The sequence below is a fragment of the Pempheris klunzingeri genome, chromosome 7, assembly GCF_042242105.1.
Source record: "Pempheris klunzingeri isolate RE-2024b chromosome 7, fPemKlu1.hap1, whole genome shotgun sequence".
In the NCBI taxonomy this organism is placed as follows: domain Eukaryota; kingdom Metazoa; phylum Chordata; class Actinopteri; order Acropomatiformes; family Pempheridae; genus Pempheris; species Pempheris klunzingeri.
This window is the reverse complement of record NC_092018.1, coordinates 8,436,972-8,451,390: the sequence shown is the minus strand read 5'-3', so window position 1 is coordinate 8,451,390 and position 14,419 is coordinate 8,436,972. Positions and strand designations below refer to the sequence as shown.

The 14,419-nt window shown below is 36.9% G+C and overlaps 1 protein-coding gene across 1 annotated transcript in view; it reads right to left on the bottom strand.

The window, feature by feature from the left end:
- The window catches only part of ipo11 (importin 11), a 116,200-nt gene that overhangs the window by 15,021 nt on the left and 86,760 nt on the right, over positions 1 to 14,419 (bottom strand). Inside the window, exon 29 of the mRNA XM_070834330.1 lies at positions 14,275 to 14,359. Within this exon, the coding sequence (XP_070690431.1) occupies positions 14,275 to 14,359 (85 nt within the window). The remainder of the gene's footprint in view (positions 1 to 14,274; positions 14,360 to 14,419) is intronic.

The following is a 14,419-nucleotide window of genomic DNA, read 5'->3' as shown; positions in this document are numbered from 1 at the left end:
AATAGATCACATCAAATCACACAGCAACAAATACTGTGTTCTCTCAAGTCTGGCATCAGAAATGAGAAAATCTATGCTTGTACTATTTGGCAGCCAGTGCATCCCCCTGTGCTGCTATCAACAAAACGAGATAACTCCAGGATGTCACTAAAATAAAATGTGGCTACTTGACACTTCCCAGTCTGTGGGGAAAGAGGTAGGCTTAAGCAGTAACAAAATATAAGTAAGATATAAAAAGCAGTGTTTTACTGCCCTCTCTGGTTAAGCATTTCAAATATGTTGGACCTCAGACCAGTATGCTCTGCGGCACCTACAATGGTGATGTCACAGTGTACTAAAACGCTCTGGAGTTCACTTCTACATCACTACAACTAGGGGAGGTAAACTAGTGTTAAATATAGTGATCAAAGATTTAGTCATCAAAAATTACATTTACATTTTCAACCACTAATCTTTAATAAACATGTTCTCTAAAGTAGATAATGTGACAATGCTGGCCATAAATTGTAGTGTGGATTTCACTGTTTTGTGTGACTTTTACAAACGCAGCTAAAGTACATTTACACAAAATAATAAACCACGATACAGGTTTTGTCACCCGTTTCTGGTGTCAGATGGCCCTGAATGGCCCTGGTTTTAACCACTTCACAATTCTCATAGCTGAGCAGTTGAGGGAAAAAAATTCCTTTTAACGGACGGAAGGATATGACCACACTTATAATTTGAGATTGTTTGTTACTTAAGCACAAAACAAACCGTCACAATGTTGGAAAAATCAGAACAAAGCGTTGCTTTGCAGAATAACAACCCATGTTGAAGAAAACAATATGAAGACCCATGCTATTTATTAGATAATAATACTAAGCAAGAACGAAAGATTTAACAATGCTTCCTTTGTGATTTCAGCGTCAATGGCAAATCTTTCAAAAACACTCTCAAAATGCTAGTGTGGATGTAAAGTATTTGAACATTTTCGACGCCTAACCTGCTTTGAAGAAAGAGAAGAGAAAGTGAGCCAGGGCAGTGAGCTGAGAGATAAGGTCATGTACATTTGTCAGCGTTATTATATTCAGGGTCAGAGATTGATCAACCATACAGAAAATAGACAGCACCATTAAATAGTCCTCAAGAAAAACAACTGTGGAATTTAAAAAGTATAAGACAGGAAAGGCCGGAGCAAAGGTGGTAGAGAAACAAGGGCTAGATCAGAAATAGAGAGATTGCATAAACTGTCGCCCCCAAACACAGACGCACACACACCTCTCTCTCCGTTTCTAAGGTTTCATTAGATCATGGTGTCTTGACTTCAATGGAGGATTAGAACTTGATTGCAGTAATTTTCCTCACTAAATGAGGCGGCACAAATTGTAATACACTAATTAGTACTGTAGTAGAGGGCGTAAATGTAAGAGCCCTTTAGCAGTCAGTCATATGGGTGCATATTACCAAATAGATACCTATGATCATAGGAGTGTGGGCATGCATCTGTGTTAAATATAGGCCAACAATCCTCAGACAGTTTTTGAAGGGTTAAAAGAACGTTGCAAAATACAGACAAAAATAGAAAAATGGTACACAACGCAAGCATACACAAACACGCAGTGTGATGTGATCTGCTTAAATATAATTAAAGCATATGGGCTATAAGATACACTGTATATATGGGGCCTTTCTCGCATGTTCTCCATGTGCTTGTGTCCATCCATAATTTTGTATAGGCGTGCCACTTTTGTGCCAATTAAGCACATTGAATTGAAACTGAGTTGATCTCATCAGTTGGTTATGTGACCTCTGCAGAGCGGGAAAGAAATGTTCTAAAGCTGGAGCATCTTTGCTTTCCTCAACTCAGAAATGAAGAGGAACATTTCTCAGTTCATTTCTCAGTGATTCCATTCCGGATATTGAGTTAGCTTCTTTATTTTGTTCCCTTAAGATCAAATCAAATACAAACACAATTAGTCTGAGGATAACAATGTAAGTACCTGTATGATGGTCTTGGTTATCTGTAATAAATAAAGGCCTAGTAATTCTGAAACTTTTTGACTTGTCAGTGCAGACATTCACAGTGCTCCATTAGATTTGGCTGAGTGACTAGCTATGACTTGGAGGACTTTTGCAACTGGAGCTTTGAGTGACAAGCTGGGTCAAACAGTGATATGCGACATTCTGTCTGAAATCTGCTGTGCCATCTGGCATGTACTGAGAGACCAAATTCTGCATTTGTAATATGGGACTTGGGAGTGGAGGGATGCAGTCAGCAACATTTGCAGTTTGTAACTTTTTAAATTTGTCATAGTTATAATGAGGGATTGCACAAAATAAGGAAGTAACTCAGACCAAGGAAGAGCATCTTGTGTTATGTAATGTATGTGTTATTATTTTTTTTTTTTTACCATTGCCGTGCCAATGTTGTTGGATTTTCAGGGGACAGAATTTATAAATGAATACTACACAAATCCTTTCCCAGAAGTATTTCCACAACCTGAATCAACTTTAATTTGGAATACTTTATCATTAAGTTTAACTTTATCAGTAAGAATAAACTGTGACATGTTGTATATATAAAGTTCAACCAAAGGGTTGCCTCTTTGTTAATTTAATTAGCATTTAGTACCTTTTAAAAATATTGAAAATATCTTAGCGTGCTCAAACAGGTGTCATCAGTGAATCGTTCATATGACCAACAACATCTTGACCCAATACAGGTCTCTAGAAAAATTAATCTGAATTTTCATGAAGGCTTGTGAGCCTCTGGGAAAGCATGTAGACCACTTACTGGGAGATATAGATTTGTTTTGTCTATTGAGACATCAAGTGCTGCCTGATCCCCTCCCCTGAGATGCACAAGGAAAGCTTCTTTGCATAGCATCACATCCCTTACTTTAGTTCTTTGTCTGCACAGGTTGTGCAGTTGATATCTTGCAGCACACAGAAAGAACTGTTATTTGTGAGTATCTCATGTAGGCTTGAGGCAAGAGGAATTAATGAATTTCATGAATTTTGAATGAAAGGGAGTGTTTCCTCAATGATTTTTTTCTAGCATCAATGGGTTTTTTTGCGCCACCGCAAGAAAATTTGTGCATTCGCTGACACATGATTGGGCTTTAGACACATATTTATACATGGCTGTAGATGTTCAATTACAATTGATTAAATGCTTCAAGACAAAACTGCCTACTTTTCATTTTCAATACATAGTTTGGGGTGAGATTTGGTATCAGTGAAGTTGACTATGAGTAGGCCTTGTGTGACATTACCAACTGCAGGGGTTGGGGTCATCACCCCTTAAGTCAAAAGAAATTTGCTCTAAAAGTTCAGCCACAAAATCCACAATTTGAAAGCACTTATAGACAAAAGGCCAGGTCAGTGATGAATAAGAATGGTTGATTAGTATAATTGCAAACCTCCAGACTAAATTGGTACAACAAATCTAACCAGGGAATCTGGGGATAATCACCCAAACAATTGTTTGATTACAGACAGTTTTCCTGCATTCTAATGAATTTATGGAGCAATTTTGTTGCCTAAATGTGGAGTTGTGACCAGGGTTATTATAGTTTTGCATTTTTCATTAGTTTTATAAATATAATTTTTATTTGTTTTTAATTTAGTTTCAGTTCTAGTTTCAGTTGGTTTCCAGAGGTTTGGGTTTGCTCATTTCAGTTTAGTTTGTAATGTTTCAAATTGTTGGTGAAAGTTTAGTTTTTATTAGTTTCACTATTAGTTTTTTTTATTGGTATTACAACAAAACCATTTTATACATTCAATGAAGGCAATTGACTCAGTTACGCAGGCAACGCTGTCTCAATAAACATACACCAATGCCTCCTCATGATTGCTATTTTAACAAATTTGACCAAATTGACAGAGACTAAAACTAAAGACATCTGACTGTATAATTTTGTTTAATTCTAGTTAGTCTTCTAGGAATTAAACGTGGCTTCTGTTAGTTTCCATTTTTTTCATTGAGACGAGTTTTTATTTTCATTTCAGTTCACTAACAGGTTTCTTCATACCTAGTTTTAGTTTTTAGTTCTGTATCAGTCAACTATAATAACCTCAGTTGGGAGAATAGGAGGAAGGGGACACTGAAAAATGGGACTCTCAGGAGAATCGGGAGATTTGGCAAGCAGCTTCATCTACAAATAGAAAGTAGCTTAGTAAATGAAGGAGAAAAACACATTGTTCAAAGACAGTGGATCCCACAGTAATTGTGTTCCCCTAGGGGACAAACAAACTAGATTTTCTTAAGCTTGAGAGCTATAATGGAAATAAAAACAGGGGACAGAGTTCTTAGCTGAAATATAATATAAAAAAAACATACAGAAACAATCAACACACTGAATTTGGCTTCCCCTCCTAATAATGGACAAACTATTACATTAAGATACAAAATTAAAATCAATGGATTACTGAATGAGTTGAATATGACATATTGTTCTATATGCCAACACAAAAAGAAAGTACATCGACAGGATAAATGACAACAAACTTAAAAAATTCACTCTAAAGCGAGAAACAGATGAATGGCACAAAATAGTTGAAGTTAAATGCTGGATAATTTTCAACTCTTGAGTTTATGCACAGTGCAGAACTGTATGAGCTATACAGTATGTGAATGCCATTTGGGTTATAGGGTGTGCATAAGGGTGTTGTTACTACTTACAGCTACAGCACTAACAGCACACAGACAGACAAGTTGTCAAACAGATAATAAGGTGGTGAGACTGGCAGCAGAGCCTTCATTGCCACAAACTATGCTTTTGAATGAACAAAAAGCAATAACAGGCCGATAAACGATGGTGATGTCAGAGGGTGTTCCATTTATAATCCTTGCTCATTAGGCTGCTTAAAGAAGAGATTATTGCGTTTATTGCATTTGTGGAGATTTTTAGATAGTAGCCACGTTAATCATTTATCAGTGGTACCACGCTGCTGTTGAAAGTGATTCTGACATCAAATCTTCAAGGTACCCTGTGAAGTTTTTGAACACTGGCAGTGCAGAGAATACTTTAACGAGTGGGTCCCCAGTTCATTTGTATCATGCACGTACATGAGAACTCTAAAATACAAGCATGCACGTGCATGCATGACAGGATACAATAAGCCTAGAAATGTTGCAAAGTGTCAACAAAGCCAAGAAAGAAGAAAACGAATAGCCAGCAAACATGGATGTGAAATATATGGCATTTAAAATAAAAAGCTGCTTTCATGTTCTTCAAGAAAGGAAATGGATACTGTACACAACATCTGTTATGTAAATATAACTTATTTATGTATAAGAAAATTCAGTGGGTTACCTGGACACTGTGGGTTGGATACTTTGGCTCCAATGGTGTTTTCCTAACGGTAACACCACTAGGGTTCACTCTATCCAGTTTAGTTCAATATTTGCATTTTGAAAATAGGGTTTTTATTCATTTAAACTGTAACAAAATAAATAAGAATTGATCTTTAAGGGAAATGTTAACATCAGTCCATCTTTGTGGATGTGTAGTGTTAGACAGCGAACAAGATTGATTATTGCAAATGAAAACTTAAGACATTTGTTATTCTGCCACTTTATTTCCCACAGACAATCCTATTGCATTTGCCGGTGACATATAAACGAGATGGCTTAGTAAAGAATTACATAATGACACAACAGTGCAAGAGGCATTAAACATCAATGCCAGTCCTGGTGAAATTTGAACAACTTATGTATGAGCTTTAGGCTTTCTGAGGTCCATTTCAGGTCAGAGATAAAGTGTATTGAGGATTCCACAAAGCTGGTGGAACAAACACTTCATGTCAGATGGAGGATGTGTGCTGCCACAAATATTGCCAAATCTCAAGTCATGACACAGACTGAGAAATACTCTAAACTAATAAATATGACTGCATTTATGCATGAGAATCTGAAGAAGAAACCACATTAAAAAAGATGAGAATTAGGATGTTGTTTTGAATTCTGGAATGTAATGTAATGTGCAGGGGACATTTTTCAGTGTGCTGAGCACTATGTTCAGGGGCGACTGATTCTTGTAAAAATACATCAATGGTTTCTCTTTGCGACTCAAAAAGAACTGATAAAAAAAATGTGTCAACTGCATGTACAGAGTCAAGTGAGTCAGTCCAATATACACTTGTTATTTACTATCATGACAAATTTGAGCTTATGCTTGGTAGTTTTGATCTATTGGAACTGTTTACAGTGTATGAGCTGAGTACTATGGTTAGTCTGAAGATACCACTCATCAAAAAAATCTAATATTATGTAATAAATAGTAATCTTTAAAGTAGTGCTAAACATTTTTGGTTGCCTGCAAACTATCCAGTGAGAAATTGCTACACTGGGCTGAACACCTCGCACTCTGTGGGCTTTCTGTTTTAACAGCATCTGTTGTATGAGTTCCAGTCTTACACTTGCAGCTCAATACTAAAAGAGCTATATTGATGGGACACTTCATTTGCCAATCGCAGCTTCAACCATAATGCCAGGATGATTTTGCAATCAGCATCAAGGGACGATTGCATGCGTGGAGTCCCTCTTCAGACAATAATGTTGAACTGCCAGCAATATGTCAAGAGCTGATGGCACTTTCTCTCAGTCAACCAAGGTTAATGCTTTATTCAATTAAAGGGATACTTTGCAGATTTTTAACCAGCTCTGCATCAATACAATGAGGGTAGTTTATGCAAATCAATTATGTTTACCTTTCCTCCACACTGTTTGCAGCCAGAGCTTCCCTCTCATCATCCTGCTCAGTGGACATTTGTCTGATTGAATAACTGACTTAATAAAATTATTTCTGTTATTTGACATTGTTATTTTATTGACAATGAGATTAATGACAAGCAGGGAGCTCATGCTAAAGGCAACACAGAAGAAAGGTAAACATTGTTTGTTTCCATATATTACCGACATAGAAATTATACAAAACTGGTTCTCTTTCATTAACCCTTGTATGTTGTTCAGGTCTGTGGGACCCGTTTTCATCTTTTTTTAATCAAGAGAAAAAAGATACGATTAATTATTTTTTCAAACTCAGACTCATTGGCCTTGGCTCATATTGATGAGATCGAAAAAATGATTAATTTTATAATTTCTCTTTTGATAAAGAACATGAAAACCTGAACACCATACAAGGGTTAAACCAACGCGAAGACAAGTGAGTCAATCACTTTGTCACTTGTCAAACAACCCCTGAATTTGTGTGAAAAGGGCTAAGGGTGAGGAAAAAATAGATTTTTCTGTGTGTTTCAGTGTAAATCAAAATGATTGTTCAGCTCTCCCAGCAGCCAATCAAACTCGGAGATTGGTTTCCACTGCAATGAGCAGCATTCAGAATGAAAGAGCTTTACACTGGTAATGAAGTCGTATTAAGACCATTTTAACAACTGAATTGTCAAACCAAAGATCAATTATCCTCATTACTTGAATCAGACTAATTAACTCCCAAAAATTCTGAAGATCTGACAGATGAAAATTGCAACATAAAATATTTGTAACCCTGTCACACCTTACGAATCAACAACTTCCATTGCTCTTATGGACAAATGACTGAAGTTGAAAACCAACAGAGATGGAAACTAATTTTGAAAGCTCTGTATGCCTTAGGCAGCACAAAGGAGAATCTTTATATCTTGTGCTGCAAAATAATACTGTCAGAGAGGTCTGTCATTCAATAAAACCAAATTATGCTGACACTGATGGTCTGCTTGAGACTAGGACCAATAATAAAGCAAGAATGGCAAGTCTTCATTACTAATGCTTTGTGTGGCCTAGAGTGAATTGATAACACTCTGAAACTCATTTCCTATAAATATATACCTCGAGAGGACCTCTGGAGTCACGTTGATTGTTCATCAAAATGAAATAATGAAAAACTGTGGAATGACAAAAACAATTTCATGATTAACTGGTACTTGCTGCATCAAAAAGCATTTTTCGGCTCATTCTCAGAAAATCATACCTACACTATTACATTATCACCAGTGCCTGTCATTGCTATCATTTCCATTTTAAATATCAAAGCATGCACATTTCCCTTGAGTTGTTCTTCAAGGGAACTAAATCAGCTATTGCTGATCTACACAAAATAAAGACAATGAAGGGACAATTAATCTAACCTAAGGTATAATTCTTTATCTCCCTCTTGTTAAATTTCAAAGCATGCACATTTAATAGGATCCCCTTTCAAAGTCTCATTCCATCAGCAAAAGTTTGACTGGAGGAGGTCCTCTGATTGGAATTTTCACTTAAGCCAAATTTAGATTGACTATGCCCCATCTCAACACTGAGGTCAGGCTCTATTTAGATTATAGCAATTCAGATTTATATAAAAACTTGGTTAAGTTTTTTTGTTTTTTTTTTAAAGACAGTAAAATATGTTGAAAGAAAATATCCAACAACATTTTTGTTTATTCTTTTAATTAATGTATTTATTGTCTTTTTCAAATAAAAAGTAAAATTAAGAAAAACTTGTTTGACACCCTTACATTTCTGAGGCATTTTTAGCAGAGGCAACAACAAAAAGCTCTGATACTGTAATACAGTGAATGTGTCTTCATTGTAGACAGAGTTCCTCCATTGCATGAAATGTTTTTCCTGTTCTCTTCTTTTTTTTGTTAACATCAACTATAATTAACTATTAAATGGCACTGAAATAATTGTGTCTCTGGCTTTCTTTCTGCCTACAATATCATTAGGTCAGATTGACAGTGCAAAGCACATTCACAGATGCATTTAAACATATTTGTCTCATTGTCTGATACTCAAATACTGCAGCCAACCTTTAGTCCTTTCAAAATGTATACAGTATAGATATAGTTTTTTGTTAAATTCCAAATTAGCATGATCACCTTTAAATCTGAAAACAGCAGTTTTAGCTGCGAGGCTAATGTTTATTATATTATCATATGTACCACTATAACCATTACCAATCGCAGAAAGACGCACTTCTAAAAAACAACTCATTAGTTTAATTGTCTGGAACAAAAAATTCATCAGTTACGCATCCTGAGCAGATGGTATAAATGTCTAAACCAAGCATTCGGTTCAATTAATCAAAACTACATTTAACAATTAACAGGGTACATCAAACAGGACTTTTGAAATAAGTTTATTTAGTTGGTCTTCACCTGGAATGCTGCAACTTCTCATGGTTTGTTATGACATGTGGCACTATAAAGTGAGCTTAGCTTCTTAGGCAAAGAACTCCATATCTAATGTACTCCACATCTGAACAGGAAGCCTCCATACAGCCAGTTGATCTGTGGAGGCCCTCCCTGAAATAATAATTTGGGGATCTGTATGGTGGCTACTGCGGTGCTAGAACCTGAAACGTGGTGGGTTGAATATAGGATAGGAGTCCACCTTGTCTCCAATTAATAGCTACAGACTAAATGGATAATTCTGTGCAGATTGGCTTCCTAAATATGTAATTTTCAGTGCTTTGTGAAACACAAACAAAATTCCAACGGGAATGCATGGCTTCAGTAGATATCATTAAAGGTGTGAGGGACACTACTGGATTTGTTTGTTTCAAATCTCTCCATTAACTCAGTTGAAACCTACCTTGTCGCTTACATGGAAGTAGCATAAACCATGACACAGTAGAATAGCTTGTATTTTGGCCCATGTTTGGCAATACATGGCCTCTATCACTATTCAGTGATCAGGTTTATCAACCGACTCCCCTCATTATATCCCAGTTTTCTTACACAAATGTATGTAATAGGGCACCTTTGTCTTCAATTTTCATATTGGAGACTAATCAGTAACTGGTAATTCAAACAACTGCAACACAACAACCTGTATATGTATTGTGCATGTACATCAGTGTGAGAGGAAAAAAAAGAAAAAACAAACATAAAAAAAAAAAAGAATAGGCACAAGTGGGTGTATGCCACCACAGCACAACAGAGCCCATGTCATTAGTACTCAGTAGAGAAAGTCTTTGATGTTGCCTATCCCTCTTCTTGTTTGATGATGCTGGCCTTGTAGATGAAGCACAAGAATCAAATGAAGCATTATGCACCGAGATCCAAACAGAGCATCAGTTAGCCTAGTCTAGTTGCCTGAACACTCACATCAAAGTGAGGGACCCTTACAAATCCCAGACAAGATGGAGTGGAACAGTCAATAGCTTCCAAAACACAAAACAAACTCCCCCTTCATGCGCAGAAAAACATGACAAGTCAAATTTAGGGACAAATCAGAAGACGGTGGCAGTGGAGACGCAGCGTCTCCTCCCATAAGGAATATAAATCTTAGAGCTGCACTCACGAAGACAACCTCTGAATAGAATGGAACACTGAGCTATTAAGGACATGCTAAGGTAAACCAAACCAAAATACCTGAAGCTTGACCATTTAGGAGTTTTGCTTTTTCATTCTAGTTTATCAAATATCAAACTTTAACGGTAAGCTTTCCAAAGAAAATGAAGGTTATAGTCAGATTTCCGTTATTTCTTATGCCATAAACTTGGTAAAACTGCTTCAAAACAGCTTGGATTATCATATAAGAACAAGGATTTTTAGAATAATTATTCAGTGTTTAATTTCCTGCTCAGAGCATCTGAACACACAGACTATGGATCTGACAATATGTCTATTCTTGTCTACATTTGTTTTTAAAAATATGCTGGGAGGTAGCAGCAGAATTTTAGGGTGTACCTATCTTTTAAACACAGAGCTGCTAGCAGATTCATTTAGTGGTTTGCAGTCATCAGTAGCTTTGACATTGTCATATTGTTAACAATGTGACACACTGGCACTTTGTAACCATTACAAGAATGTCAATCAATCATTAATAGATACAGCTAATGTCAACTTTGACTAATGATTTTTAATTAAATAATGTCCAGTGCAACACTTGTGTCTTAAATGTGAGCTAACCTGGTACAATGTTCTAAACATGAACAAACTGTAAAAGTTTGAATCCACTTTGACCCTGGGGCCGTTCTGTGTGGAGTTTGCATGTTCTCCCCGTGGGTTTGTGTGGGTTTTCTCTGGGTACTCCGGCAGTATAGGCAATGGATGGATGGATGGAACTATTTTCACCATCTTTCCGAAAAGAATTCAGGATCTTTATCATAAGACTGCCTATACTGCTGTGCAAAATTCTCATTGCTTTACTGTTATAAGGCATAACACAGATCATCTTTTGGCCAGGAAGGTGAATTAAAACATCAATTACAAATGTAAATTGCTCATTTTCTTTCTGCCTTTGCAGCAAAAAAAAAAACTTTAATACCACAAAGTTTCAAACACAGTCAGCAAAAGAGTTTTGTTTTTCTAGGGTCCACTTCTGACTCCAAAGTACATGCATATGCAATAAGGTATATTTACAACTTTAAAGTTGCAAGTTAAAACCAATTTTCTGCCAGAGCAGATTTTCTGGCACAGGGTCTTATGAGAAAAGCCAGACTAGGTAATAACTACCAGTAGGGAAAAGGTCCCATAGGTCAAACTGGACATACAGGGTTGACAAAAACTACATACATGGGCTAACAAAAATAAAAGGGCTGCTATAGGACCTGTACACTAGTGACAGACTGTTGAGGAAAATATTGTGTGTGTGTGATGTGAGGACCAGTTTCTCCTTTTTCTTTGTATTCACTTTAATTATCTTTTATGCAGAAAAAGCAATCCTGAAACAGATATAAAACTCAATCACACAAATATCACCTGCAGACAGAAAGACGTGATGAGACTGCTTAATGAGGCTACATAAGTAGAAAGTAAAAAAAATCAAGAGTAAAAGGAAGATGGATAGGTGCAGTATTATACTACATGAACATATGTGTACATGTTATTTTTCTTTTCTCCGTCTCTGCCACCTGTATGTTCAGTACATACACATACAGACCTCCAGGAGATTTTCCCCAAGAAAAAAGCAAGACAGCTGACAAAATAATCAAATTTTTCTGGAGATTTCAATCAAATTACACAATCTTTATCAGCAGATGGGATTTGCCCACTTGTCCGTTTTCATGTCGTTTGCAACAACTAAGCAAAAACTCCATCTATATTAACTGCTGTTTCTATGGTCAAGAATGAACTTTGAAACTATTGTTCAACATCGTTGTTTTTTAAGGGTGACACTGATGGCAATATCGAAGATTTGAAAAAAGCAGATAATGTAAATAATATATCAGTGAATGTTTATTTCTTTTACATATGCACACACAAGCATTTTTGATAAGGATTCCTTCAATTAGTTTTTTTTAAAGAAGAAGGTCCTCCGGGGTGGTCAGTCTATGCAACTGCAACACCAGTTCTGGTTAACTAATTTTTGTGGTGCAATTTCTTGTTACTTATTGGCCTATTTATACACTGATATGGATATCTGCAATAAGCTAATACATGCCAATATTGGACAGCGAATGTATTGCCATCTACAGTAGGATGGATGGTGGGTTTAATTACATTACCACTATATTTGCTTAGTTTTCAGTCAGTTCCATATCAGTAAGTGCCAAGCTGATTGTATCAGGGCTTTCAGAAAAACCCCAGTTGCAGTAACAGCTTGAATGTTGACGTGAACGCTGCAAGTCAGTCTAGCTCTACTCAGCATATTATCCATTCTTTTTTTTTAAAATAACTTTGAGACAAACATAGTGTTCAGTCAGGGAACTGCAGCTAAACAAACACCTGCCCAGAATAGGAGGAGTGAGTTCAGTCTCTATCCAGGACTTTGGCTCCAAGACCAGTGATGTGCATAAAGATGAACCCAGCTATATCTATTTGGTATTGCTTCACCTCCCCCACTCGCTTAAGTTTCTTCATTCCCAGAGACTTATCCTGCCCCGGCGTCCTGCCTTTACCTGCAGTCTGACAGGTAAAGCAGCAGACCCTGAAACCTGACCTTGCAGATGGTGGACATAGAAGCTTTGCATACCATTGCATGTGCAAGTACACTAAATGATGTGGGTGTGATTGCTTTAAATTTTAGCACAAACATTTCATATTCTATGAAATGATTACAAACACGTGCACAGAGCGCCGTCTTTCCATTATCTGAATCTGTTTGTCAAACTGAGACACTAACGTAGAAACAAGGCAGTTCAAAGTTTCTATTAACTATGAAAAAGTGTAAGAACAAAAAAAGATTCTGTGTGCTGGTGAGCTGAGACAAACATACACATTTTTATACATATAGATACTTTTACACAGTTATGCACATACCTGCCAAGAAGAGAAACCATAAGAGCCAAAATGGAGTCAATAAATGTTCAAAAATGCTCCTTTCGTCATTCACTTTCTCCTCAAACTGAAAACTGTCTCACCAGTCACACGCACACATGCATTCATGTACATCCCCAAGCATGCACGCACACACGCACACCCACACACACACACCCACACCCACACACACATTAAGAAGCAGAGAGAGGTGCGACTTGAAGTCCTCTTTTTCTATTCCCTGGAGCAAAAAGTCAGGGTCTGGGCTGAGGTGATAAGTGCATTGGGATAACGCCCAGCAAATACACATTCTCACACACAGACAAAGTCACATGAAAAAAATAAATACAGCTATTTTTCTTCATTCAACCACCAATGAAATTGAAATTTGTTTATGAATTTAATTTTGCTCAGGCACTCATGTGAAGAGGACAAACACACGCAGACACAAACACCATATTTAGAAATTTTTTTCACTAAGTGACGTGACATTGCAATTTCTGAGCTTCAACAGCTTGACACTGAGTAGCAGGCGAATGCATCATCATACAGAATGTATGCTCATGCATAACTGTACTGTTTAATTGGTATACATCCCTCACTTAGGGCCTATTTACAGGCACTCAAAATCAGTGCTTACCTAAACTGACTGGAAAGATGCTACTATGACAAATGTGTGCATCCAGGGGTTGTACTTAAAAGTGATTATGCGAAGCACTACATGAAAAGCTGTGGCAGCTATTGAAGCTGAGAGCCGGCTTTGAATTGGTACGTGACTGACAAGTGTATGAAGTGACCACATTTCTCTTCGCTTACTGGAGAATTTTTTTCTGGGTTCTGAATCATGTGGTTTATTTTTGTTGAGTGTTTTAATGCCATATTATGAGTGCCAGTGTGGCATAAAGGATACCACGAGGGGAGAGGACTACTACTGCTCAGAGAACAGGGAGAAAGACACTTCAATATAATGAACACAAAGTATTACATTGCTGAGGCATTTTGTTTAAAATCTAAAATGAGAATGCACAACAGACAAAAAGGCTTTAGTGATTGCTAAATTAGACCTTTATTGTGTGTGTAGAATTGTGTGTGTGCTTGACTGACCAGTTTCTTCCTCTTGTCCTGCTCAGTTGGTGGCTCCTCATCATCACTCAGCTTGGGCTCCTCAAAGTGGCTCATCAGCATGCAGCTGCAAATGCAATAATATTCAACTCAATATTAATAACCACACACAAACCTGCACAGTAGG